Here is a 24,552-nt window from a genome sequence, read left to right on the forward strand (position 1 = left end):
CGAGCGCCGCGTTGAGCGCCTCGACGAAGCCCGCGAATACCGACGTGAGCGTCGGCGCGGGCGGCTCCTCCTTTTGGTCCAAATCCGGCGACTCGGGCGGCGAGTCGACGCGCGAGAGCGCGACGAGGTAGTCGTCGTCGTCGTGCCAGGCGACCGTGCGGCGCGACTCCTTCTTCCGCGGCGGGCTCCTGCCGGCCTCGGGCCTCGGCCGCAGGGGCTCCGTGGGCCGGAACGGCTCGTCGTCGAGCGCGTCCGCGGGATCGGCCGCGCCGTCCTTGGACCGGCTCCGGCCCGTCCAGCGCCGCGGGTGCCAGGACTTGCGCCGCGCGAGGGACGACGCCGCCTTGGCCATGGCGGCGACGGGCGACGACGACGACGCGGACCGCGACGGCCGCTTCCGGGGGCTCCGGTCGTCGGGCTCCGGCGGCGGCGGCGCGCACTCGGCCTCCGTCGGCGCCACGGGGCCCTCGGCGACGACGATGTCGATGCACGGCGCCCCGCCCCGCAGCACCGCGTGGCGGTCCGCCGCGTGCGGCGGCACGAGGTCGTGCGTCACGTGGTCCCTCAAGGCTTCCGGCGCCGGCGCGTAGTGGCCCTCTAAACCGTCCATGAGCACGACCTTGTCCCGCGTGACCCTGTCGAGCATGCGCATGGACCCCCGGGCGAGGCGGCCGATCCAGGGCACCAAGGGGTAGACGAGGATGTTCCTCAGCCGCTCGGGATAGACGTTCGGGACGACGGACGCGACGCGCCTCAAGAGAGGCACGATCTTCCGCGCGGGCGGGTTCGGCCAGCGCGCGCCGCCGCGGCAGTCGATCAGCACGACGACCTTGCCGTCGTCGTTCGCTCGGAACGCCTCGTCCATGCGCAGGCAGATGAGCGCGACGTACGCCGCGGGGTCCACCGAAGGGTCGAAGCGCGCGCCCTCCACCAGCAAAATCTTGTCCCCGAGCGGCGTGCGCCCGCCGACGGTGACGAAGTGGAAGTTCGGCACGCGGGCCGCGCTCGCGGCGACGCGCGCGGCGCTGCCCTCCGCGCGCCGCCAGCCGCGGTACCAGTCGTAGATCCGCTTCGCCTCCAGAGGCTTGTCGATGTTGGCGACGCGGAAGCGCTCGAGCTCCCCGGGCGGCGCGTCGGGGAAGGCCCGCGCCCAGACCTCCCCGCGGGTCCACTGCAGCGCCTCCTCGTCCATGCTAGGCCGGCATGCCGTCGGGCGGCGCGTCGCGCGCGTGTCGCACTAGTCTTCTTCGACCCTTCTTTACGTCTGCGCCATCGAGTCGCTTCGCGTCGCGCGGCGACGCGCGTCGCGCTTCTCAGGGCGGCGCGCGCGCGAGGCTCGGCGCGGAGGCCAGCAGAAAAAGTCGAGCTGCGTTTGCCCACAGTGTACGAGGGGCAGCCGCGCTTGACGAGGCAGCATGCACGAGGGCAACATCGTGTGCAAGGCCAACTTTTCAGCGAGCTTTGCCGATGGCTTGTGGATCGATGGGCTCAACTTTGCAGCTTGCGGCGCTCCTCATGCTCGGCGGCGCGTCGGCGCTCGCGGCGCCCGCGTCCGTGGGCCCGGACAGCCTCTACGTCGTCGGCTGCGGCGTCATGGGCCAGAGCGTCTGCCTCCAGTGGCGCGCCGCGTACCCCGACGCGACGATCATCGGCGAGACGGGCGGCGACGCGTCCCACGAGCGGCTGCGCGCCATCGGCGTCGAGCCCGTCCTCCGGTCCGCCCGCGACGGCCGCGCCTGCGACCACGTGCTGTTCTGCGCGCCGCCGAGTCCGTTCGGCGACGACGAGTACGGCGAAGAGGTCGCGGCGGCGGCCGCGGGCTGCTGGGCCGGCGCGGGCGGCTTCGTCTTCGCGTCGTCCGGCGGCGTCTTCGCGGAGGACGACGGGAACGTCGTCACGGAGGGCGGCGCGACGGCGACGACGCCGCGCGCGTTGAAGATGCTCAAGGCCGAAGCCGCGGCGATCGGCGCCGGCGGCGCGGCCGCGCGCTTCGCGGGGCTCTACTCCCGGGCGCGCGGCGCCCACAGCTACTGGTACGCCAAGGGCGACGTCGCCGCGTCGCCGTCGGGCCTCATCAACCTCCTGCACTACGACGACGCCGCGGGCTTCGCGAAGCGCGCGCTCGAAGCCGGGGCGACGGGCGTCCTCCTCGCGGCCGACGGCGCGCCCCGCACGCGCACGGCCATCGTCGACGCCGTCGCGGGCCACCCGGCCTTCAGGGACCGGCCGCGGCCCGTCTTCGCGGCCACCGACGAGCCGCCGCGCCGCGGCCCCGCGGGCGGCGGGCGGATCTACGACTGCGCCGCGTCCGCGACGGCCGTCGGCTGGGCGCCGACCTACGCGACCATCGAGGCGTTCTTCGCCGCCGACGCCGAGGCGCCCTGCGAGGTCGCCGATACAAAGTAGGACACACACATCTGGGTTTAGCTGAGGAGCACGGAGGACGCCTGCGTCGCGCCGAGCATCTTCTCGTAGTCGCCGTAGGCCGACGACGCGCACAAGCACCCGAGGATGAGCACGAGCACGGCGAGGACCTCCGAGAAGTCGTCGGGGTCGACGGTCCGGTTGATCTTCGTGCCGCCGACGACGGCGACGGCGACCAACGGCAGCGCGACGAGCGCCTGCGCGGCCGTGGCCGCGTCGATGAGCCCCGCTTTCTGGAACTCCATCAGCGACAGCACCTGCACGGGCAGGAAGAAGCGGAGCAGCATGCACCGCAGCGTCGGCGGCGTCCAGCGCCGCGCCTGGCCCAGGACCACCGCCGCGGGCCCCGGCTCCGCGACGGCGCCGCCGAGGAAGCCCGCGGCGAGCCCGAAGGGGAACGCGACGGCCAGCGCCGCCAGCGACCCCTCGTCCTGCGCCGGCGCCGGCTCCGCGGTCTCCGCGCGCGCGACGTAGAGGTTCAGCGACCCGTAGGCCAGGAGCAGCGCGCCGACGCAGCCCCGAATCGCGTAGGGCGGCACCGTGACGAGCGCCCGCACGCCGAGCGGCACGCCGACGACCGCGCCGCCGAGCAACGCGAGAGACGTCGTCCAGCGGCCCGCGGCGCGCTGCGCGCCGCTCTGGATGTCGACGCTCGTGTTCGCGAGCGACATGCAGAAGCTCACGGAGACGACCAAGGGCGCCGCGCGCACGGCCTCGACGCCGAAGAGCAGCGCCAGGAGCGGCATGGCGATGATCGCGTCGCCGAAGCCGAAGACGGCGGCGAAGAGCGACGCGCCGGCCTGCAGGAGGGCGATGCGCATGTCGACGGCGCCGAGGGACGCGAAGACCTCGTCCTGGTAGCTCGGGAGGATGTCGAGTGCAGCCGTGGGCGCGTCCGCGAGCACGGCGGGATCGAGGATGTCGAGCGCGGCCGTCGGCGCGTCCGCCAGTAACGTGGGATCGACGACGAATGTGTGCGGGCTGCGGCAGCTGCGGCAGCGCGTCGCCGGGGCGACGAATGCGCGCGCGGAGCCCGCGAGCGCCAGCGCCGTCAGCGCTGCCATAGAAGCTCTCGAGCGTGCCATCTCCACAACAACCGGCTCGACTCAACATCAACCACTGCTCGACCGACCTCAGCTGGCTTCTCGCAGCCCAGCTAAGAGGCAGCCCTTCTCTCCTTCGACGCGTGCACTCTCGTCCGACGCAGTGACCAGCGTCGACTGCTTTCGCTGCCTCGACGGGCGCGCCGTCGTCCGACGCAGCAACCATCGACGACCATCCTTCGCGACGACCATCCTGCCAACAACATGCTGCGCGCCATCGACGCGGCCCACGGCAGCAGCAAGCGCCGGTCGCGGTCGAGGCCGAGCGGCACGCGCGATGCATCGCCGCTCCTGCCGGCCCTGGCCCCGCCGAAGCCGCCCGCGGAGGCCGTCGCGAGCCCGCTCGGCCTCAAGCGCCACTTCGCGGGCCTGGGCGAGCGGACGACGTTCCCCGCGCTGTCGCCGCTGCTCGTGCAGATCGAGGACCTGCTCAGCGCCGCGGAGTGCCGCGACCTCATCGCCGTCGGCGCCCGGGCCCTGAGCCGCGGCGCCGCCGGCGTCCACGCGGCCGACCCGGCGTGGCAGAAGTGGCGGACCTGCGCGGGCGCGTGTCTGACGGACGAGGCGCTCGCCGCGGCGACGCGCCGCGACGCGGACCTCGGCGCGCGCGCCGCGGCGACGGCGCGCCGCGTCGAGCAGCTCGTGGCGCAGCTGACGCGGCGGCCCGCGAGCCACCAGGAGCCGCTCCACATCGTCCGCTACCGGCCGGGCGAGGAGTACCGGCCGCACCTCGACGTGATCCCGGAGCAGAGCCGCATGCCCTGCGGCCCGCGCATCTTCACGGTGCTCATCTACGGCAACGACGTCGACGCGGGCGGCGAGACGGTCTTCCCGTCGCTGGACCTGGCGATCCGCGCGCGCGCGGGCCGCGGCCTCGTCTTCAACCCGGACGACGACCGGAACCTGCACGCGGGCGCGCCCGTCGTCCGCGGCGAGAAGTACGTCTTCATCACGTGGGTCCACGAGCACGAGTTCCCGGGCTAAGGCGCGCCTTAGACGTACTTCTCGATGCCCTCCGCGGGCCGCGCGCGCTTGGCGCCGTCGCCGCCGTCGTCGTCGTAGGCGCGGTCGTCGTCGTCGGCGGCCCAGATCGTGGGCTTCGTCGAGCGGCCGACGACGTCGTCGTCGTCGTCGCCCGGCGGCGGCGGCGGCGCGTCGTCGTCGTCGTCGTCGCGCGCGCGCTTCGCGCCCGCGGCGGCGGCCTCGCGCTGCTCGCGCTGCTCGCGGAGGATCTGGATCTTGGCCAGGGACTGGCCGTACTTGTTGCCGAAGATGTTGCGCTGGCCGCCCGACGCGCAGCCCCGGCAGCCCGTCGTCGGGCACTCGACGACCTGGTCGTCGCCGAGCGACTGCGGAGGGACGCGGCAGATCGACACGGTGCCGAAGTTGTAGTTGCGCGTGTTGATGACGTAGGTCGAGCAGAGCCGCTCGTAGCCCGCCTTCTTCCACTTGGCGATGAGCGACCCGTCGACGATCTTGTTCCGGACGCAGTAGTCGAGGACCTTCTTGTCGACCTTGCCGTACTTGTAGTGCATGTCGTAGACGTAGCGGCTCCGCTGCCAGTTGATCTGGTGCACGGGCCAGATGCTCTCCGTGCGCCGCTTGCCCTCGTGGGGCTCGTTGATCTTGTCCCGCAGCTCGTTCTCGAGCACCTCCAAAGTCTGCTCGAGGTACTCGAAGCCCGCGGGCTGCTTCCCCTTGCGCGCGAACTTGGACATGGCTCGCGTCAAAGGGCGGTGTGAGAGGGGGTCCTCAGCGGCTGGTGTGCGGTCAAAGGGGGGCCTCGGGCGGCCGTGGGCGCGGGGCGTCGAAGCTGCTCCTCGGGGCGACGGCGTCGATGCCCGTCTCGGACTTGAGATCCGCCTGAGGCGACACGGGCATGTGCGCTTGATTTGAACGCAAGCTCAATCGCGCGGCAACTACACGCAACTCGCACGCCAAACACCACGCATTGAGCGCATCCAAGTCTGTGAGCACTCGGTGCGCTTCGCGACGCGGCTAAACACGCCCTCTGCGCGCCAACGCAACACATAAAACAGCGCAGCACCATGTCCTGCTCGCACGTCGTCGTCGCCGAGGTCGAGCGCGGCGACTTCGGGAACCGGGGCAAGGACGGCGACTGGACGGAGCGCAGCGAGGCGCTCCTCGCCCTGCAGCGCCTCTTCGACGAGGCCGCGCGCCTCGGGCCGCCCGACGACCGCGACGCCGAGCCCGCGTTCGACGCGGAAGCGTGGCGCGCGCTGCGCCTGCCGCTCCAGTCGTCGCTGAAGGATCTGCGGTCCCAGCTCGTGCGCGAGGCCTGCGCCCTGCTCGTCTGCATCGCGCGGGCCTGCAACGACGGCGCGGGCGCGCCGGTACCGCACGTGTCGCGCGACGGCGGCCGCCGGTGCCTCCGCGACGCGGTGCCGACGCTGCTGGAGCTGCTGAGCTCCGGGAACCGGCTCAACGCGCGCTTCGTCGACGACTGCCTGCTGGCCATCATCGCGCGGTGCCGCTTCAAGCAGTTCGTCGCGGCCGTGAGCGAGTACGCGACGCCGGCGCGGCGGGGCAAGTCCGCGGCGGTCCGCGAGGCCTGCGCGACCTACGCGTCGGAGATCGTCACGCAGTGGGGCGTCGCCTACCTGGGCAAGCACGACGACGCCGTGCGCATGCTCCAGTCGACGATCGCGGCGCTCGTCGAGGACTCGTCGGAGCGCGCGCGCGCGTCCGCGCGCGACGCGTTCGCGGAATTCGCGGCGCGGTGGCCCGCGCTCGCCGACGACGTCGTCGCGCGCGTGGACCCGCGCGTGGGCCGCCTGCTCGCGAAAGCGCGCGAGTCCCGCGGCGGCGCGCCGCCGCCGCCGTCGCCCGCCGCGGCCGACGCGCCGCCGCCGCCGCGGCCGCCGGGCTCCGGCCGCGAGACGGCCAAGCAGGCCGCGCGGCGCCTCGCCGCCGCCGCGGCGCCGCCGCCCCGGCCCGAGCCGTCGCCGCCGCCGTCGCCGGAGCGCGACGCGGAGACGGGCTTCGATCTGGGCGACCGCGTCCGCGTGCAGAAGAGCCGCGCGGGCACGGTCCGCTTCGGGGCGGGACGAGAGAGCGACGTGCCCAACTTCAAAGGCTCCTTTCTCGGTCGGTTTCCACTCGTTTTGGCTGATTCTTGGACGAGCGATCATCTCCTGGAACGGTCTCGAAGCGTGGATGCTTTTTCCGGCACGCGCGCGCGCGGAACGCTCGCGTTGAAGCGACGTCGAATCTCTCTCGTCCCGCCCAGGTCCGCTTCGCGGGCGCGACGCACTTCAGCTCCGGCGCGTGGATCGGCGTCGAGCTCGACGCCGTCGACGGCAAGCACGACGGCGTCGTCAACGGGCGGCGCTACTTCCAGTGCGACGCCGCGCGGGGCTTGTTCGTGCGGCCGAGCCACGTTGCGAAGCTCGCGCCCGACGACGCGGCCGCGCCCGAGCTGCCCCTGGCCAACGCGCTCTGCTGCGAGCACAAGCACCTGCTCAAGGGCCTCATGACGACCCTGCAGGCCCAGCTCGAGGCCATCGGCGACTTCGAGGCATCGGCGATCACGCGCGACTCCGCGAAGCGGTACGCGGACGTCGCGGAATTCGCCGCGCCGCCGCTCGTGGAGCTCCTGAGCGACTACGAGCTGCGCGTCGCCGAGCTGCGCCACAAGGCCGCGCGCGACGCGCCCCCGGCGTCGCCGACGCGGGCCATCAACATCGAGCCCACGCGCGTCCACGACGACGACCCCAACTCCCCCGTCGACGGCACGGACCTCGTCGGCGAGCACAAGGACGTCGACGTCGAGGTCGACCTGCCCACGCCGGAGAAGCCCGACGACGACGACGACGCCGGGGGCGACCGGTCCCCCGCGCCGGGCATCGGCATCGCCGACGACTCCTAAGTTCTTACAGGAGCTCCTGGCGCTTCTTTCTAGCGGCGGCGGACGCCTCGGAGCGCGGCGTCCGAGCGGCGGCGGGCCGCGCGCCGTTCGTCTTCCATGTCGTCGTCGGAGTCGTCGGCGCGGCGGCGGCGCGACGACCGCGGCGCGGCGGCGTCGAGCTGGCCCTCGAGGCGCCGCTGGCGGCGCGAGAAGGCCTCGCGCGTCGGCGGCGAGACGTCGCGCGGCGCGCCGCGGGCGCGGTCGCGGGGCGCCGCGCGGGGCGACCGCGACCGCCTCGGCGCGGACCGCGGCGCGGCCGCCGCGGCGCCGCCGCCGAAGACGTCCTCCCCGCCGTCGTCGTCGTCGTCGCCCCCGGTCACGGCCCGGGGCCGCGACGCGCGGCGCGACCGCTTCACGGGCCGCGCGTCGCGCGGCGTCACGGACGCGGCGACGGCGCGCGGCTTCGACCGCCGCTTGCGCCGCGGCGCCTCGAACCAGTCGTAGCGGCACATGTTCAACACGTAGAGGATGATCTCGGGCGAGAGGTGGCCGACGAGCGTGCGCCGCTTCGTGTTGCAGAGCAGCAGCGTCATCGCGGCCTCGCGGAAGTAGGGCGGGAACTTCTCGTGCTTCGGCGGCGCCCAGAGCGCGTAGCGCACGCCCAGGTTCAGCCGGCCCACGAAGGCGCGGGGCCCGCGCCAGGAGCCCCACCAGACGCCGCGCGGCGAGAACGGCTCGTTGCTCAGGTGCGCGACGCCCGGGAGCACGCGCACGAAGAGGTCCTCCGCGTCGCCGCGGTCGTCGCAGGCGTCGTCGTAGACCACCGCGCGGTCGTCGGGCCGCGTCGAGTGGACGTAGACGCCGACGCGCCTGCCCGGCGCGATGCGGATGGGCTCGTCCAAGACGAGCTCGACGAAGGCCCGCGGCGACGCGTCGTGGACCTTCTCGTAGTGCCTCGTCCATTTCGCCGGCGCCTCCTCCTTGCCGCGGAAGCCGCCGGCCGTGCTCCAGACCGTCATGGGGCCGAGGTAGCCGCGGACCCAGACCGACTGGACGACGACGTACTCCACGGGCACCAAGTTCCGCGCGGCGACGTCGAACATGACGCCGCAGAAGGTGTGGTCCTCGTTGTCCGGCGTGTCCATGGTCCGCGTGTCGTGCACCGCCGTGTAGGTGGCGTTCTTCGTCAAGAGGAGGGCCGCCATGCTTCCCTTCGCAAGGACAGGCACTTTGTGAGCAGCTGCGGGTGTGTTTTGGTGATGTCGGAAGCACAGGCGCTTTCGGTGCGGATGAGCAGCTGCGGGTGTGTTTTCGTGAGGCCGAAGAGGCCACTGGGGTCGCGCTAGCGCTGCCACGAAGCGAGCTGCGCACGAAGAAGCGCTTGTGGCGGTCGCAGAGCTGGCTCTCTCGAAGGGCAACATAAGGATCGTTTGGATGCTGAAGCGAAAGTTGCTGCATTAAACGCTGGAGCATGGCCGGGATGCGGCTCCTCACCCTGGCGCTCTGCGCGTCTTTGGCTACCGGGAGGGGCAAGGGTGGAGAGTGCGACGCGAAGGACCACGACAAACGGGTGTGCGACAACAACAACAAGTGCATATGCTCCGGCGGCGACAACGGGCGGCGGCGGCTCTCGAACTACTCTACAGGGGCTCCGACGAGCGGCCCTGAGCCGCGGTACTATTACGACGATGCGCCTACCCATGAGCCTACCCATCGTGGTGGGTACTACTGGGCTGAACCCGAACGGGATTGCCAATGTCAGACGAAGCTACAGGGATGGCAGATCGGTCTCATCGTCGTGGCCGCCCTGTTAGGGGTTGTCTGCTTACTAGGGCTGTCGAAGACCTGTGAAGCAAACGAGGACGGCGGCGGCGGCGGCGGCCGCCGGGCGAAAGTGGGCGAAGAGAGACATGTCCGCGCCGAGCCGGGTCCTACCGGTCGGGCAGCTCCGATGGCAGAGGGCACCATCCTCGGTTACGAGCAGCCCCACATTGAAAATGGCGGCGGGTTTCGTCAAGCGCCGATGGCGGCGGGTACCGTCGTCGGTTACGCTCCAACCGGGATGGCTCTGGACGGCCCGCCGACAAGCGCGGCGGACGAGCTGAGGAAGCTCGCCGACATGAAGCAACAGGGCTTGCTCACAGACGAGGAGTTCTCGACGGCCAAGGCCAAGCTGCTGGCGCGCATGTAGGCCAGACATCTCTGTATAGAGCGGCTCGCGTGGCCCTGAATCGAGACGCCCCGCCTTCTAAACTCATGTATGTGCTAAATTGCCCTCGGGCCGCGAGGATCCTCGGCCTGGGAGCGGTACGCGGCCCAAGATGAAGTGACGGAGCAAACAGCAATAAAGCGGTTGCGGGGCAGCCAACAGGCAAACGATGGACCTCGCCATCGGAGACGCCTGCGAGTTCCTCAGCGAACGCGATGGTTGGACGGCCTGCCGCGTCACGCGGCGGCGCCTGGACCGGACCTACGACGTCTTCGCGCCGGCCACGGGCGAGCGGCAGCACTGCGTGCCGCGGCGGCGCCTGCGCACCGCGAAGCAGGAGACGGAGAAGCCGGCGAAGCTCGCCGTCGGCAGCCGCGTGCGCCGCGGCGACGACACGGGCCGGGTGCTGAACGCGCGGCGCGACGGCGCCCTCGACGTCGCCTGGAAGGGCGGCGCCGTCGACGTCGCCGTCGGCGCGGCGACGCTCTCGCCCGAGCGGCGCGAAGACGACGGCGGCGGCGGCGGCGACGACGACCTGTCGTCGTCGGACGGCGCGGGCCTCGACGCCGGGTCCCGCGTGTCCGTGCGCTACGCCGCCGGCGCCGAGTACGCCGGCACCGTCGTCAAGGCCGCGAGCCGGAAGCGCGCGCGCGCGCCCGTCGTCGCGGCGGGCGCGGCGCCCGGCTGCCGCGTGCGCCACCGCTTCCGGGAGACGCAGCGCGCCGCGGTCTACGACGTGCGCTTCGACGACGGCGGCGAGGAGCGCGACGTCGCCGCCGCGCGCGTCCGGCCCCTCTCGCCCGCGTCGGACCCGCGGCCCGCGTCGGACGCGGACGACAGCGACGTCGACGGCGACGAGTCGCTGCACGCGCGCTGGTGCGCGCGGCGCTCCGGCGCGCGGACGGCGCGCGGGACGACGCCCGCGTCGCCGGCGGCGCCGCCGCGGCCGCCGCGGAGGGGCGACCGCGTGAAGGCGCTCGTCGCGCTCCGGGGCTCCGACGCGCGGCTCTGGCGCGACGGCAACGTCGTGCGGGACCTGCCCCGGGAGCGGCGCGTCGTCGTCGCCTTCGACGCGGACGTCGGGCCCGCGCGCCTCGTCGACGCGGCCGACGTGCGGCCCTTCGACGAAGCCGGCGCGCGAAGTCCCGGAAAGGAGGTCTCTCGCGACGGCGTCCGGCCCGAGGACCTGACCGTGGGCACGGTCGTCCGCGCGCCCTTCAAGGGCTCGTCGCGGACCTACGCCGCGCGCGTGACGCGGTGCCGCCTCGAGGGCACCGTCGACCTCGTCTTCCTCGACCGCGACGGCCGCGACGGCCCCGGCGGCGGCGAGCGGCTCGTCCGCGTGGACCCCGACGCGCTCGAGGCGCGCGCCGCCGCCGGCGACGACGACGCGCCGGAGCCGCGGGCCGCCTGGGCCGTCGGCGACGCCGCCGACGTCGTCGGCGGCGGCGCCCGCGACCGGTGCCGCGTGACGAAAGTCCACCGGAACGGCCACTGCAGCGCGCTGGACCCGACGAACGGCCGCGTGCGCGTCGTGCCCGAGACGCGCCTGGAGAAGCCCCTCGACTCGCCGGCGGCGCGGCGGAAGGTCGAGGGCGCCGTCGTCGACCGCGCGCGACGCGCGCTCGCGTCGTACGTCGCGGGCGCGCCCGGCGGCGCCCGGGGCGCCTTCGGGCCCCTGAGCCTCGACGGCGTCGTCGACGCCGCGACGCTCGCGGAGCTCCTGGAGCGCGCGGGCTTCGTCGCGAACGACGCGGAGGTCGCGGCCGTGCGGCGGCGCGCGCGCAAGTACGGCGACGGCGACGAGGCCGAGGACGCGCTGAGCCTCGACGCGCTCTGCGCCTTCGCGACGGGCGACGGCTCGGAGGACTTGGCCGGCGAGCGCGTGCGCCGCGCGGCCGTGGCGCTGCGGCGCGAGCTCGTGCGCTGCGCGGCGCGCGACGGCGGACCCCCAGACGCGCGCGCGCTCTTCCGCGAGGTCGACGCGGACGGCGCGGGCTTCGTCGACGTGTCCAAGCTTTTGGGGCGCCTGGGCGCGCGGCTCTCGAAGAAGAGCCGCGGCGACCTGGAGAAGCTCCTGGACGTCGACGGCGACGGCCGCGTCGACGTCGACGAGTTCGTCGACTTCGTGCGCCTCGGCGTGCCGTCGCCGAAGAAGGACGCGCGCGACGCGCTCCAGAAGGTCGTCTACGACGAGCTCTCGGCGCTGTCGCGGCGGGCGTCGCGGCGGGGGACGCGGAAACGCGGGCAGGCGCCGTCGTTCGAGGACGCGGCCGCCGACGGCGGCGTCGACGCGGAGGCCCTGCGCGAGACGCTGGCGTCCCGGGGCTGGGGGGATTTGTTCGCCGACGGCTCGCGGCCCGCGCGCGTCATCTCGGCGCTCGACGCGGACGGCGACGGCGTCGTCGACGCGGAGGAGCTGGCCGCGTTCGCGGAGCGGGGCGGCGCGTCCGTCGACGACGAGCGGCGCGCGCTGCGGCGGCTGCGGCGGGGCCTGGCCCGCTGGCTCGACTCGCCCTGCGCGGCGCTGCAGCTGCGGAGCGTCGTCGCGAACGGCGGCAGGGGCGCCGGCGGCGACGCCGACGGCGTCGCCGCGCGGCTGCCCGCGGCCGCGCGCGCGGCGTTCCTCGGCGCGCGGCGGGACCTGAGCGCGCTGGGCGTCGGGCTGAACGACGACGACCTGGACCTGGCGGCCCTCGCCTTCGCGCGGCGGCGGAACCCGCTCGCGGCCACCGTCGCGGCCTTCGCGAACGAGACCGCAAAGTTCTTCGTGCGCGCCCGGTCGGCCAAGGGCGGCTTCAAAGCGCTCGGGAGCCACGGGGCCCTCGCGCGCGTGCTCGAGGCCGTCAACGCGCTGCCCAAGGGCTGGGCGCGCAAGGCCGCGGTCTCGACGGCGCGGTGGGACTCCCACTGCGTCCCGGCGCTCCGGAAGGCGGGCCTGAACCCGTCGGACTGCGCCGCGCTCGCGGCGGCCCTGACGACGCGCGGGGACGTGGACGTGGGCCGCCTCGAGCAGCTCGCCGACGACGAGCCCCTCGCGCGCGCGCTTGAGCGGCCGAGGCGGAGGCCGAAGACGGCCGCGCGGGCGCCGCCGGAGGCGCTCGCCGTCGGCGACCGCGTCGACGTCGCCGCGGCGGCGGCGCGGCGCTTCTTCAAGGCGACGGCGGCCGTGCCCGGCGCCGTCGTCGGCCTGCGGCCCAACGGCCGCGTCGACGTCCGGCCCGACGATCCGACGGCGCCGGCGCTCCGGGGCCTCCGCCGCGTCGACGTGGCCTACCGGGGCGCGCCGGACGCCGCGCCGCCGAGGCCCCGCCCCGCCGTGGCGGCCTGCGCCGCGCCGCCGGACGCGCGGCGCCTCGGCGGCGGCGCGGCCGGGCCCGCGGTGCCCGGCGCGGCGCCGCCGCGGCCGAACACGCGGCGCTACATCGCGCCGACGTCGACGCTGAAGCTCGAGTAAAGGGAAGCGTGTCGCGCGCCTTGAGAGCATCGTGCCGTCATCCGAGCCGACACTTCCCTGCACGATATGGGATCGGTGCCGCGAAAGTTGCCGCCGCGATCTATTCTGCACGCCTGCTGCCGCGTGGAGCCGGGCAATCATAGCCTCTCATTCCCAAACACCGTTCCAAGAAGAGCGCGCGCCAGCGTCTCGCCGACACCCGCGCGCGCGCCCCGGGGCCCGAGGCGCTCCCCCCGGGCCGCGGCGCTCCCCCGGGGCGCGGGCGAACGGTCCCGGCCGCCGCCCCCCCTTTTTTCCCGCTCGCGGGGCTGCCCCGCGCGCGCTACGCCCCCTTCGCCGCGTTTGCGTTCCGATCTTGATCCGCCCGCCCCCTCCTAGGTACTCTCCCACCCACTCTTTCAATCATGTCTGCCGATGATGAGGATGTCCAGGCGCTCGTGGTCGACAACGGCTCGGGCATGTGCAAGGCCGGCTTCGCCGGCGACGACGCCCCGCGCGCCGTCTTCCCGTCCATCGTCGGCCGCCCCAAGCACCCCGGGATCATGGTCGGCATGGACCAGAAGGACGCCTACGTCGGCGACGAGGCCCAGTCCAAGCGCGGCGTCCTCACGCTCAAGTACCCCATCGAGCACGGCATCGTGACGAACTGGGACGACATGGAGAAGATCTGGCACCACACCTTCTACAACGAGCTCCGCGTCGCCCCCGAGGAGCACCCCGTGCTCCTCACGGAGGCGCCCCTCAACCCCAAGGCGAACCGCGAGCGCATGACCCAGATCATGTTCGAGACGTTCAACGTCCCGGCCATGTACGTCAACATCCAGGCCGTGCTCTCGCTCTACGCGTCCGGCCGCACGACGGGCTGCGTGCTCGACTCCGGCGACGGCGTCTCGCACACGGTGCCCATCTACGAGGGCTACGCGCTCCCCCACGCGATCGTGCGCCTCGACCTCGCGGGCCGCGACCTCACGGACTACATGATGAAGATCCTCACGGAGCGCGGCTACTCGTTCACGACGACGGCCGAGCGCGAGATCGTCCGCGACATCAAGGAGAAGCTCACGTACATCGCGCTCGACTTCGACCAGGAGATGAAGACGGCCGCCGAGTCGTCGGCCCTCGAGAAGAGCTACGAGCTCCCCGACGGCAACGTCATCGTCATCGGCAACGAGCGCTTCCGCTGCCCCGAGGTGCTCTTCCAGCCCTCGTTCATCGGCAAGGAGGCGTCCGGCATCCACGACTGCACGTTCCAGACTGTGCGCCTCGCCGTCCAATCCAACGCTGCGCGCGCGCTCACCCCGCCTCCCCTCGCAGATCATGAAGTGCGACGTCGACATCCGCAAGGACCTCTACTCGAACATCGTCCTCTCCGGCGGCACGACCATGTACCCGGGCATCGGCGAGCGCATGACCAAGGAGCTCACGGCCCTCGCGCCCTCCACGATGAAGATCAAGGTCGTCGCCCCCCCGGAGCGCAAGTACTCCGTCTGGATCGGCGGCTCCATCCTCTCCTCGCTCTCGACCTTCCAGTCCATGTGGATCTCCAAGGCCGAGTACGACGAGTCCGGCCCGGCCATCGTCCACCGCAAGTGCTTCTAGGCGCTTTCGAGCTGCGGCAGGGAGAGTCTTCAGTGATTCCCCGGCGCGCACCAAACCTGTCTAATTTTGTCGAAGGCAGCCGAACTGGCACAGCGGCCAAGTCAGCGGCCGCGGACTTGGCCGCAAACGACGTCGACGTCGTCGAGGGCAACATAGCTGCAAGACCAGGATCGGCAGTTTCGTTTGCCTTCTCCGCAAACGATGAGCCTGTCTTCTCGGCTTTGATGCCCCGGCGCGCAAAGAAAGCAGCGGCTCCGGCTACGGCTTCCGTCGCCAGCGATGCGCGTGGTAGCCGCGCATCAGCTCCCATCGACCTTGCTAGCGATGAAGACGATGCACCGCGGTGCGTCGTTGGAGTGCCGCCGCATCCACTTTTGGGGAACGACCCACTCCCAGCGCGTGTCGCCGAGGCGTTGGAGGCCACCAAGAACTTCGGGCCCGATGGAGGTCATCCCCCGCCGCCTTCGAACGGGGCCGCGAAGAAGCGCAAGCGCTCAACGCCTCCGCCAACGACGCTCTTCTCGAACAAGATCCCGTCCAAGAGCCCGTCGTCGCCCAAGAAGAAGCGCGAGGCGCCGGTGAGCGCAAAGCGCGACGACGACGAGGGCTTCGAGTTCACGGGCTGCCAGACGGCCGCGGAGCGCACCGAGGCGAACCGGGTCCGCGCGGAGCGGGCGAACGACGTCCTCGAGCTCTCGTCCGACGACGAGGCGCCGGCGCCGCCCAAGCCCGACAGCGACGCGGGCGACGACGAGGACTTCGAGGACGACTTCGAGGAGGAGGAGGACGAGGAGTTCGAGGAGCCCGACGAGGAGGACGAGTCCGAGTCCGAGAGCGACGACGACGACGAGGAAGACGAGCGCTACGGCAACTGCTTCCGCTGCGGCCAGCCGGGCCACTGGGCGCGCGACTGCGACCAGCCGTACCGGCTACGGCCGCGGCTGCTACTAACCTCCTGTAATTACTGCGAGACCTTCGGCGCGGACGCCGCGCGGACCTGGTCCCCGTGCCGGTCCTCGGCGATCTTCAAGAAGGTCGCGAGCGAGATGTCCGGGTTGCGCGTCGGGTGGAAATTCGGGTCGTGCTTCGCGCAGAGCGCGTGGACGTCCGCCTCCGAGTGGCGCTCGCCCGTGAGGTGGAGGAGGACGACCTGGACGTCCGCGGGCGCGACGTGGCCGCCGCCCGCGGCGAGCTCGTCGAAGACCCGCGAGTAGGGCGTCGCCTTGGACGCGCGCCGCGCGGCGTCGCCGGCGGACGCGCGGCGCGCGGCGTCGCCGAGGGACGCGCGGCGCGCGGCGTCGGCGAGCTTCGGCGCGCCCTTCATCGGGTCGAGGATCTTCGCCTGGATGATGCTCTTGAGCCTCGACGGGGGCTCGTCCTCGGGCTCGGAGTCGTCCTCCTCGTCGGGCAGCCGGTCGACGAGCTTGGACGCGATGAAGGCCTGGCGCCGGAGCTGGATGTCGACGAAGTAGGGCGTGTCGGGCACGGCGGCCTCGATGACGAACATGATCGTGAAGATGATGTACTGGGCCACAAACGCCGCGGCGACGCGCTCCCGGTCGTCGAGGGCCCGGTCCGCGAAGGGCGTCCAGCGCACGGTGAAGAAGAGCGTGCACGTGTTCGTCACGACGGCGAGCGACGCGATGAACTTGTAGATCTGCGTCCAGGAGCCGATGGACGCCGCGGCGCAGGGCCACTGGCGCCGCTCGGAGTGGAGGAACTTGCGGACGTCGTTGTGGCCCTCCGTGAAGTTGGCGATCCAGCTCAGGGCGACGATGGCCGGGAGGCTCAGGATGTAGAGGGAGCTGAAGGAGAAGCGGATGGCCAAAACGTTCATGTCCGCGATGTTCGACTTGAGCTCGTCCGACTCCTGGAGCGCCAGGTCCCGCATGGCCACGTGGAACGCCTTGGGCTTGGGCGCCGCGTCCTTCGTCGCGAGCTTCTCCAGCGTCTTCGCGCGCGTCGCGCGCGCGCGGCGGCTCTTGATGCCCGGGAGCAGCGAGTCCGTGACGTAGTTCGCTAACGTCTTCGTGAGGAAGATGGTCCCCAGGGACTGCTCCAGGATCTTGTAGCACGTGCCCTGGTCCGCGTCCTTGTCCTCGTCGCCGCAGCCCTCGCGGCCCCGCTGGACGAACGCGCTGTAGGTCAGCGTCACGTTGAAGTTGAAGAAGTTGAAGAAGAAGAGCTTCGACGCGAGCGCGTTCATGTACCGCTGGTTCGTGCGGTGGTTCTCGCGGTCGTTGAGGTACGTCGCCAGGAACGAATAGCAGTAGTTCATGACCTCGATCTGGGCCGTCGCGCACGCGGACGCGATAAAAGCCGCGTACGCCTTCGTGAAGCCCGACGTCTCCTGCTCGAGGTAGACGCGCACGGCGATGGGCAGCGACGCGAAGGCGAGGACGACGAGGATGCAGAGAAACTAAGACCGCGGCGGAGACGCGCTCGCGCGCGCGCCGCTCGAGCGCGGGGAAGTACGTCTCCGGCCGGCCGTCCACGAGCGACGGCCGCGGCACGCCGACGAACTCGGGCCGGTCCGGCTCCTCCGCGTCGCCGCCGAGCATGCCCCAGCGCAGCGCGTAGGCGAACTGCTTCCGCTTCCAGGCCTCGAGCATCGTCGACGCCCAGAGGCACATGAAGAACGCGAATATCGGCATGACGCGCGACCGCCGCCGGTCGCGGTCGAGGACGTTGACCTCGACCCAGAGGCCCAAAGTGCAGAGCATGGACAGGGCCGCCGGCGCGCGCATCCAGGACGTCTTGTGCGCGACGAAGCCCAGGTACATGCCCACGCGCGCGCCGAGGTAGCCCCGCGTCTGATCGGCGCACGTGTCGAAGTGGAACATGGAGAAGCGCCGCTGCACGGCTTGGCGCGCGGCGTCGTCGTGGAGCGGGAAGCAGTCCTGCATGTCGCCGTCGAGGAGCATCTTGTCCACGACGAGCCCGCAGCCGCCCGCCTTCTCCTTCGCCTCGAGCATCGCGAAGAGCAGCTTCAGGCGCACGAGCTGGTTCGAGAAGCAGTGGCGGCCGCCCGGGGGCACGGCGTACAAGGCCTGCAGGGAGGGCTCCGTGTCGTACTTGGCAAAAATCGATTGATAGGGCGAGAAGCCGTGCGTGACGGCCGGGTCGTGGAAGATGGCGAAGGGCTTGATGCCGTGCTCGACGTCGCCGGCCCGCGCGCGCGCCTCGCACTCGGCCTCGTCGAGGGGCAGGGGCCAGTCGAGGTCGTCGGCGAGCTTCGCGAAGCGGTGCACGGACGCCCGCAGGAGGATGACCTGCTCCTCCTTCGTCGACGACACGAACCAGCTGTGTTCGACGCGGCCCTTGTTGAGCCGGAAGAGCACCGTGCGCACGGCCTTGGAGGGCTGCCCCCTGAGCTTCTTCTCGTCGTAGTCGAAGACCATGACCGCGTCGTAGCTGTAGCCGAACTTGCGCGCGAAGGCCTTCTCGCTCAGCTGCTTCTTGGGGGCTTTGTGGTCCTGGACCAGGGCCGCGAACTCCGGGGCCGGCATGCGGTTCTTCTGGGCGCGGAGCGGCGCCGCCGCCTCGGGCGGCGCCAGCTTCCAGCTCTCGTGCTTCGTGAGCATGATGTCCTTGTAACTGTTAGAGCATTCCGGGCGTCAAGCAGCCATAACGAGCGCGTCAACATGAAGGACGGAGCAGCCAAGGTGCCGCTGCCACACTAAGATGGATCTTCGGATGCTCCTCGGCTTGGCCGTGCGCGCGGCGGCGCTCTCCGCGCCGACGTCGCTCGCCGCCTCGAGCGACCCGCCGTCGTCGTCGTCCCGGGCTTTCTCTACGGGTCCGAGGACTTTGTCGGCCTCGCCGAGGCCCTGCGGCGCCGCGGCGTCGACGCCACCGTGGCGCCCATCGCCTGGTGGCACTGGATCCCGTGCCTCGGCGGGCGCTCGGTCCGCCCGATCCTCGAGCGCATCCAGTGCGCCGTGGACTACGCGTCGTCCGCGGACGTCGTCGCCGTCGAGGCGCCCGCGCCGGCCTACACGCCGCTCGACCTCTGGCGCGACTTCCGCCAAACGCCCGGCGGCGTCATGGCCGTCGGCGGCTCGGCGGACCCCGACGAGTTCCCCGACGTCGCGCCCTGCGGCGGCTTCGGCGACGCGCCGCCGCCGCGGCGGGCCTGCGCCATCGTCGGCCACAGCGCCTCCGGGTGGATCAGCCGCATCTTCCTGTCCTCCCGAACCTACGGCGGCAAGGCCTACGGCGGCTCCGGCGGCCGCGTGTCCAAGCTCGTCACCCTAGGCAGCCCCCACGCCGCGTCCGAGGGCGTGGCCTTCGCGAACGTCGCGTGGGCGAACCGGGAGGCGGCGCCCGTGCCGGCGCTCGCCGTCGCCGGCGGCGGCTTCGGCGGCGCGACCGCGGAGAGCTTCACGACGGACTCCTACGCCTTCTGCGGCGCGCCCGACGCCGAGACCTGCGACGGCGACGGCGTCACGCCCGTGGCGTCCGCGCTCGACCTCCCGGGCGCGGAGACGCTCCTATTGGAGGGGGCGACGCTCCACGCGCCGCAGTTCCCGCGGTGGCTCGCGCCCCAGCTCCACGACGCGGGGGTCGCGGGCGGCACGCCCTGGTTCGGCGACGACGCGCGGCTCGACGCGTGGGCGCCCTTCCTAACCGACGCCTAGGCGACGACCGCGCGAATGTCCGACTGCCGCCATGGTAAAAGCTGCACAGCAGACGCCCCGTAGACTTCGCGCGCGCCTCGGTCGAGGGCGGGGCCCTAGAACGCCTCGGCGAACATGATCGCCGCGGCGCCGATGAGGTAGTGGAAGATGTTCTCCTTGCGGACGCCGAGGAGGCACGCGTGGCGGTCCGGGCCGATGGGCACCGCGGCGATCACGAAGGTCGCGATGGCCGCCAGGGTCAGCTTGTCCTCGGCGGCGTGGGCCGCGCCGGCGACGGGGACGACGAAGGCGCCGACGTTGAAGAGGATCTTCAGGACCTCGTCGGCGGCCTCGGGCGCGCTGCGCCTCGCGGAGCAGACGGCCGAGCAGAACACGGCGAAGGAGAAGGCGTCGGGCACGAAGGGCGCGGCGGCGGCCCACGTCGAGGCGAAGTGGAAGCCGACGAGCGGCAGGCCGAGGTAGGCCGCGAGGTCCGCGAGGTCGCCGTTCGCTTGCGCGAAGAACTTCTCGCTGTAGCCGAAGCGGAGCACGCCGACGAGCGACGCGGCGACGACGAGCCCAAATCCCGCCGCGGCCTGGACCGCGCCGGCCTCGTAGGCCCGGTAGCTCGCGTAGGCGTGGGCCGTGGCGCTGAACAAGTCAGAAAGGGCCACCGTGGGGTACAAGCCGTCGCGGCCCGTCGTCCAGGGCTTCGCGGGCTCGTCGGCGTCGGCGGTCTTCTTGCCGGTCTTGAAGAGCTTCTTCGGCGTCGTCTTCTTCTTCGTGGGGTTCGCCTCGGCTTCCGCCTTCCTCGCGGAGCGCGTTTGCACCATGTCGTTTGAACTGTCTTCGGGTGTTCTCGCGAGCGAAGCGCGCCGACGCAACGGGATCGAGCAGTCCAACGTCGACCTACACCTCCGTGGACATGGCGTACGCGAAATGCTTGAAATGATGGGATCCGAGGCGAAGATGGAGGAGCAGGCGTTGCTGTCGGACGCGGACAGGGCCGCCGAGGTCGCGAGCCTCAAGGCCGCCGAGGCGGCGAACCTCGCCACGGCCAAGGCGCTCTACGAGCAGCAGAAGATGGAGGGCGACGAGAAGGAGGCTAGGGGCCGCGCCGAGTCGGCCGAGCTCCTCGACCCCTTCGCGCTGGGCACGGTGGCCATGCTCGTCGGCGCCTTCGTGGACAACGTCTGCAGCGCGCTCTACGACGTGCCGTTGAAGTATTATCTGTACGACGATTTGGGCGTGAGCGTGAGAGCGTACTACGTGCTGTCGGCGTGCACGTCCATCCCGAGCTCGCTGCTGCCCTTCTTCGGGCTGCTGGCTTTAGTCCCCATCCGGGGCTGCCACCACAAGTTCTACTGGATGCTGGGCTACGCGCTGAGCTGCGCGTGCTACCTGGTTTTGGGCACGTCGTCGGGCAGCCCGTCGTTCTCCGCGATCGTCTGGTGGCTCACGTGCGCGGCCGTGGGCTCGTCGCTGCGGTCGACGATGCTCGCGATGATGATGGTGGAGCGCACGCGCCACGAGACGCTGGCGAACCGCGGGTTGTTCTCGTTGTATTTGGCGTCGGCCAGGGCAGGACAAGAGAGCGAAATTCCCAACTTCAAAGCCTCATATCTCGGCCGTTTTCCACTCGTTTCGGCTGATTTTTGGACGAGCGATCATCTCTCGGAACGCTCTCAAAGCGTGGATGCGTTTTCCGGAACGCGCGCGCGCGGAACACTCACGTTGAAGCGACGTTGAATCACCCTTATCCTGCCCAGGCGTCGGCGTCGTACTGCGGCGCGTTCGTAGGGCAGGCGCTCGCGTCCGTGCTCTACGAGAACGAGCTCGGTCTGGGCTCCTGGGGCGGTTTCACGATCTCGCAGATCTTCGTGATCTGCGGCGTGGCGCCGCTCGTTGTCGTCGTCCCGCTCGCGTGCTTCCTGAAGGAGGTGCCGTCGATCGCGGCGCGGAGCACCAAGTCCGTCGCGGCGCGGGCCAGGTTCGAGTTCGTCGCCATCTGGGAGACGCTCCAGGACAAGCGCATCGGCTGCATCCTGAGCTTCGGCCTCGCGCTCTACCTTTTGACGGTCACGAACGCGGCGCACTCGTACCTGCTGCTCGACGGCTGCGACATCTCCGAGCCGGAGTACTGCTGGCTGAAGATCGTCCAGGACATGACGCTCTGGGGGGTCATCGTCTTCTACCGCCAGTACCTCTTCGAGATCGACCTCCACACGCTGTTCGTCGGCGCGTACGTCGTCAGGACGCTCGCGAAGCTCAACGACTGCGTCGCCGTCGTCGCCGGCGGCGCGAACAGCGCCCTGCCCTGCCTCTTCTGGGTCGGCGGCGACGACGTCACCTATGACTCTTGCGACGTCGTCGCCGCGGAGGTGCTCACGCTCGCGCTGTTGCTCGCGCTAGCGAAGCGGAGCGCGCGCGACGCGTCGGAGCGGTCCGCGTCCATGTCCTACCTCGCCATCGCGTCGATCCTGAACGTGGCGTCGTCGATCTCCGACATTATTGATATTTACCTCGAGGACATCTGGGACGTGAACACGGACAAGCTCGAGGCGCACGACTACGGCGGCTACTGGCGCCTCGAGCTGCTCACGGCCCTCGTGCCGCTGGCCGTGCTCGGCTTTTTGCCGTTGCTGCCTAGGACGCGCGAGGCCGCGGCGACCAAGGAGGACGGGTGGTTCGCGCCGTGGAAGGACGCGGGCCACGGCAGGACCGCGGCGTTCCTCTTCGTCGCCTTCTGGGTACTCGGCGACGTCTACGTCTTCGTCTACTCCATCGAGACGGCGTAGCGTAAGAGTGTGGTGCTCTCCGCGGGGCTTGGGAGCACGTGTGGATGCGGTGCGGGATGGCATGCAAGGTCATGCAGTCGTGCTGTTGCCAGTGTTGGCGAGCGGCGGCCCGGGCGCTCTAGGCTCTGACTGACGAGTCGCCACAAAGCCGTTCGACGGGCGACGGCGACGGCGCCGGACACGCTCGAGGAGTGAGTCGACTTCTTCCGCGACCCGGACGAGTTCTACAACGCGACGGTGTCGGCGCTCCTCCGATAAGCGCGATGAGCTCGTCTCCCATCGTCGAGGTGGGCGACGCCGACCCCCTCGCGGGCACGCACGCCGCCGCCGCCGAGGCGTCGTCGAGGAAGCCGTCCCGCTTCACGCTCAAGAAGCGGCCGGCGCCCGAGGCCCTCCACCGCCAGACTCTGCGGGCGCTCCTCGCCGCGTCGCCGGCGACCTTCGACGCGACGTTCACGGAAAGGCGCCTCGGCTTCGCCCAGGGCAGGAAAAGGGTGATTCAACGTCGCTTCAACGTGAGTGTTCCGCGCGCGCGCGTTTCGGAAACAGCACCCACGCTTCGAGAGCGCTCCGAGAGATGATCGCTCGTCCAAAAATCAGCCGAAACGAGCGGAAAACGACCGAGATAGGAGCCTTTGAAGTTGGGAATTTCGCACCCTTTTCCTGCCCAGGCTTCGCCGTCGTCCTCGCGCGCTACGCGTCGAGCGGCCGCGCCTTCGTGCGCGTCACGTCGACGACGCCCGGCGTCTGCGAGGCGAGCGTCAAGCCGACGGACGAGCTCGCGGCCGTCGACGGCGAGCCCGTGCTGTCGCCGGACGGCGCGTCGCTGGCGGCGCTCATCGGCGGCATCCTGAGCGGTCCCCGGCCCCTGACCTTCACCTTCGCCGGCGGCGCGCGGCGGGTCGCAGCGTACGACGCGCAGGAGCGGAAGCGGTCCAGCGAGGGCGCGGACGACGCGCGCGCGCGGTCCTGCCGCGAGGCCTGCGGCCGCGCGGAGGCGTTGCTCGAGGAGTGCCGCGAGTGGAGCCGGGGCGGCGGCGGCGACGCCCACCTCGCGGCCGCCGCGGGCAGGTGCGCCGCGGAAGCCGACGCGGCGGAGGCGACGGCGGGCGACCACGGCCCCGCGCGCGCCTGGGCCGACAGGGCGCGGAACGCAGCGACGCGCGCGGCGACGCTCAGCCTATTGCGCGCGGGCGACGCCGGCGCGCTCGTCGACGCGTGCAAGCGCGGCGCGCGCGACGCCAAGGCCGCGCGCCGCGCCGCGGAGCAGATCGACAACCTCGACGGCCCCCTGCTCGTCGCCGCCGTCGAGGCCCGGTGCGCCAGCGCGGCGTGCCACGCGGGCGCGGCGGGCGACGCCGCCGCGGCGCTCCTGGCGCGCGCCGCGGCGCGGATCCCCGCCGCGGACCGCGGCGACGTGCCCCCGGGGTCGAAGGCGACGTTGTGCGGCGTCGACGACCTCGACGGCGTCGCGGCTGTCGTCGAAAGCTACAGTCCCGAAAGCGACCGCTACGAGCTCCGCGCGGGCGACGGCGCCGTCTACGCCGTGCGCCGGAACAAGTTCGCGCTCGAGGACGCCGGCGGCGCGGACGCCGCGCGCGGCGCGCGGCTCGCGCGTTTGGCGGCCGCGAATCACGCGCGCGTGAGCGAGCTCCTCGCGCGCGCGCGGAGCCGCAAGCGGCGGCCCCGGGCGCGCGAGGTCGCCGAGGAGGTGTCGCTCGAGGAGCGGCGCGCGGACTCGCCGACGTACGCGCGGTTCCAGACGGACGACCTGCGGAACTCCGAGCCGCTCTCGTACAACTCGCTCATGTCCCTCGACGACGACGAGAAGGACGCGGCGGAGGAGACACGCAAAGACTCGCTCATGTCTTTGGACGACTCGAAGTCGGGCCGCGCGCCGTCGCCGTGGTCCGTCTACGAGGCCGCGTTCGTCCCAGGGCAGGAAAAGGGTGATTCAACGTCGCTTCAACGTGAGTGTTCCGTGCGTGCGCGTTTCGGAAACAGCACCCACGCTTCGAGAGCGCTCCGAGAGATGATCGCTCGTCCAAAAATCAGCCGAAACGAGCGGAAAACGACCGAGATAGGAGCCTTTGAAGTTGGGAATTTCGCACCCTTTTCCTGCCCAGGTTCGTGCGGCGCGAGGTCGCCGCGGGGCGCCTCACGGACGCGAGCCTCGAGGACATGCTCGAGCCGGAGGACGCCGACGCGCCGCCGCCGCTCCCGCCGGCGCCGCTCCTCGTCGAGGAGGAGGAGGCGGAGCTGCTGCGGGAGCCGCTGATGTCGCCGGGGGTTCCGGCGCCGACGCGGATCCGGGAGGAGGCGGAGGCGGCGCCGCCGGCGCCGGCCGAGGAGCCGCCGACGCCGCCGGCGACGCGGAGCCGGCCGTCGTCGCCGCGGACGCCGCCGGCGACGCGGAGCCGGCCGTCGTCGCCGCCCGCCGAGGCGGCGCCGGAGCCCCCGGCGCGGGAGCCGTCG

The 24,552-nt window shown here is 71.8% G+C and overlaps 5 protein-coding genes across 5 annotated transcripts in view; 3 read left to right on the forward strand and 2 right to left on the reverse strand.

Moving 5' to 3' along the window:
* Positions 1-4,819: 4,819 nt before the first annotated feature.
* Positions 4,820-5,245, reverse strand: AURANDRAFT_16633 (hypothetical protein; the record flags this gene model as incomplete). The annotated part of the gene is made up of 1 exon (XM_009039119.1): positions 4,820-5,245. A coding segment is annotated over one exon (426 nt), but the record flags the coding sequence as incomplete, so codon positions are not given.
* A 1,517-nt stretch (positions 5,246-6,762) lies between these two features.
* Positions 6,763-6,930, forward strand: AURANDRAFT_18035 (hypothetical protein; the record flags this gene model as incomplete). The annotated part of the gene is made up of 1 exon (XM_009039053.1): positions 6,763-6,930. A coding segment is annotated over one exon (168 nt), but the record flags the coding sequence as incomplete, so codon positions are not given.
* Positions 6,931-13,439: 6,509 nt separating this feature from the next.
* On the forward strand, positions 13,440-14,737 carry ACT1 (hypothetical protein; the record flags this gene model as incomplete). Its single annotated transcript, XM_009039054.1, has 2 exons — positions 13,440-14,317; positions 14,376-14,737. 2 exons carry the CDS (start codon positions 13,466-13,468, stop codon positions 14,658-14,660), a joined length of 1,137 nt encoding a protein of 378 aa, XP_009037302.1.
* Positions 14,738-16,448: 1,711 nt separating this feature from the next.
* AURANDRAFT_64530 (hypothetical protein) lies at positions 16,449-18,061 on the reverse strand (the record flags this gene model as incomplete). Its single annotated transcript, XM_009039118.1, has 2 exons — positions 16,449-16,465; positions 17,065-18,061. 2 exons carry the CDS (start codon positions 18,059-18,061, stop codon positions 16,449-16,451), a joined length of 1,014 nt encoding a protein of 337 aa, XP_009037366.1.
* Positions 18,062-18,344: 283 nt separating this feature from the next.
* Positions 18,345-24,552, forward strand: part of AURANDRAFT_64531 (hypothetical protein) — a gene marked incomplete at both ends in the record, with an annotated part of 7,096 nt that continues 888 nt past the window's right edge. The window contains 9 exons of the mRNA XM_009039055.1: positions 18,345-18,374; positions 18,422-19,272; positions 19,615-19,720; positions 19,916-20,014; positions 20,243-20,920; positions 21,049-22,029; positions 22,365-22,581; positions 22,749-24,003; positions 24,204-24,366. Of these exons, the coding sequence (XP_009037303.1) occupies positions 18,345-18,374; positions 18,422-19,272; positions 19,615-19,720; positions 19,916-20,014; positions 20,243-20,920; positions 21,049-22,029; positions 22,365-22,581; positions 22,749-24,003; positions 24,204-24,366 (4,380 nt within the window). The remainder of the gene's footprint in view (positions 18,375-18,421; positions 19,273-19,614; positions 19,721-19,915; positions 20,015-20,242; positions 20,921-21,048; positions 22,030-22,364; positions 22,582-22,748; positions 24,004-24,203; positions 24,367-24,552) is intronic.

This window comes from Aureococcus anophagefferens (assembly GCF_000186865.1).
Source record: "Aureococcus anophagefferens unplaced genomic scaffold AURANscaffold_10, whole genome shotgun sequence".
Lineage (NCBI taxonomy): Eukaryota > Pelagophyceae > Pelagomonadales > Pelagomonadaceae > Aureococcus > Aureococcus anophagefferens.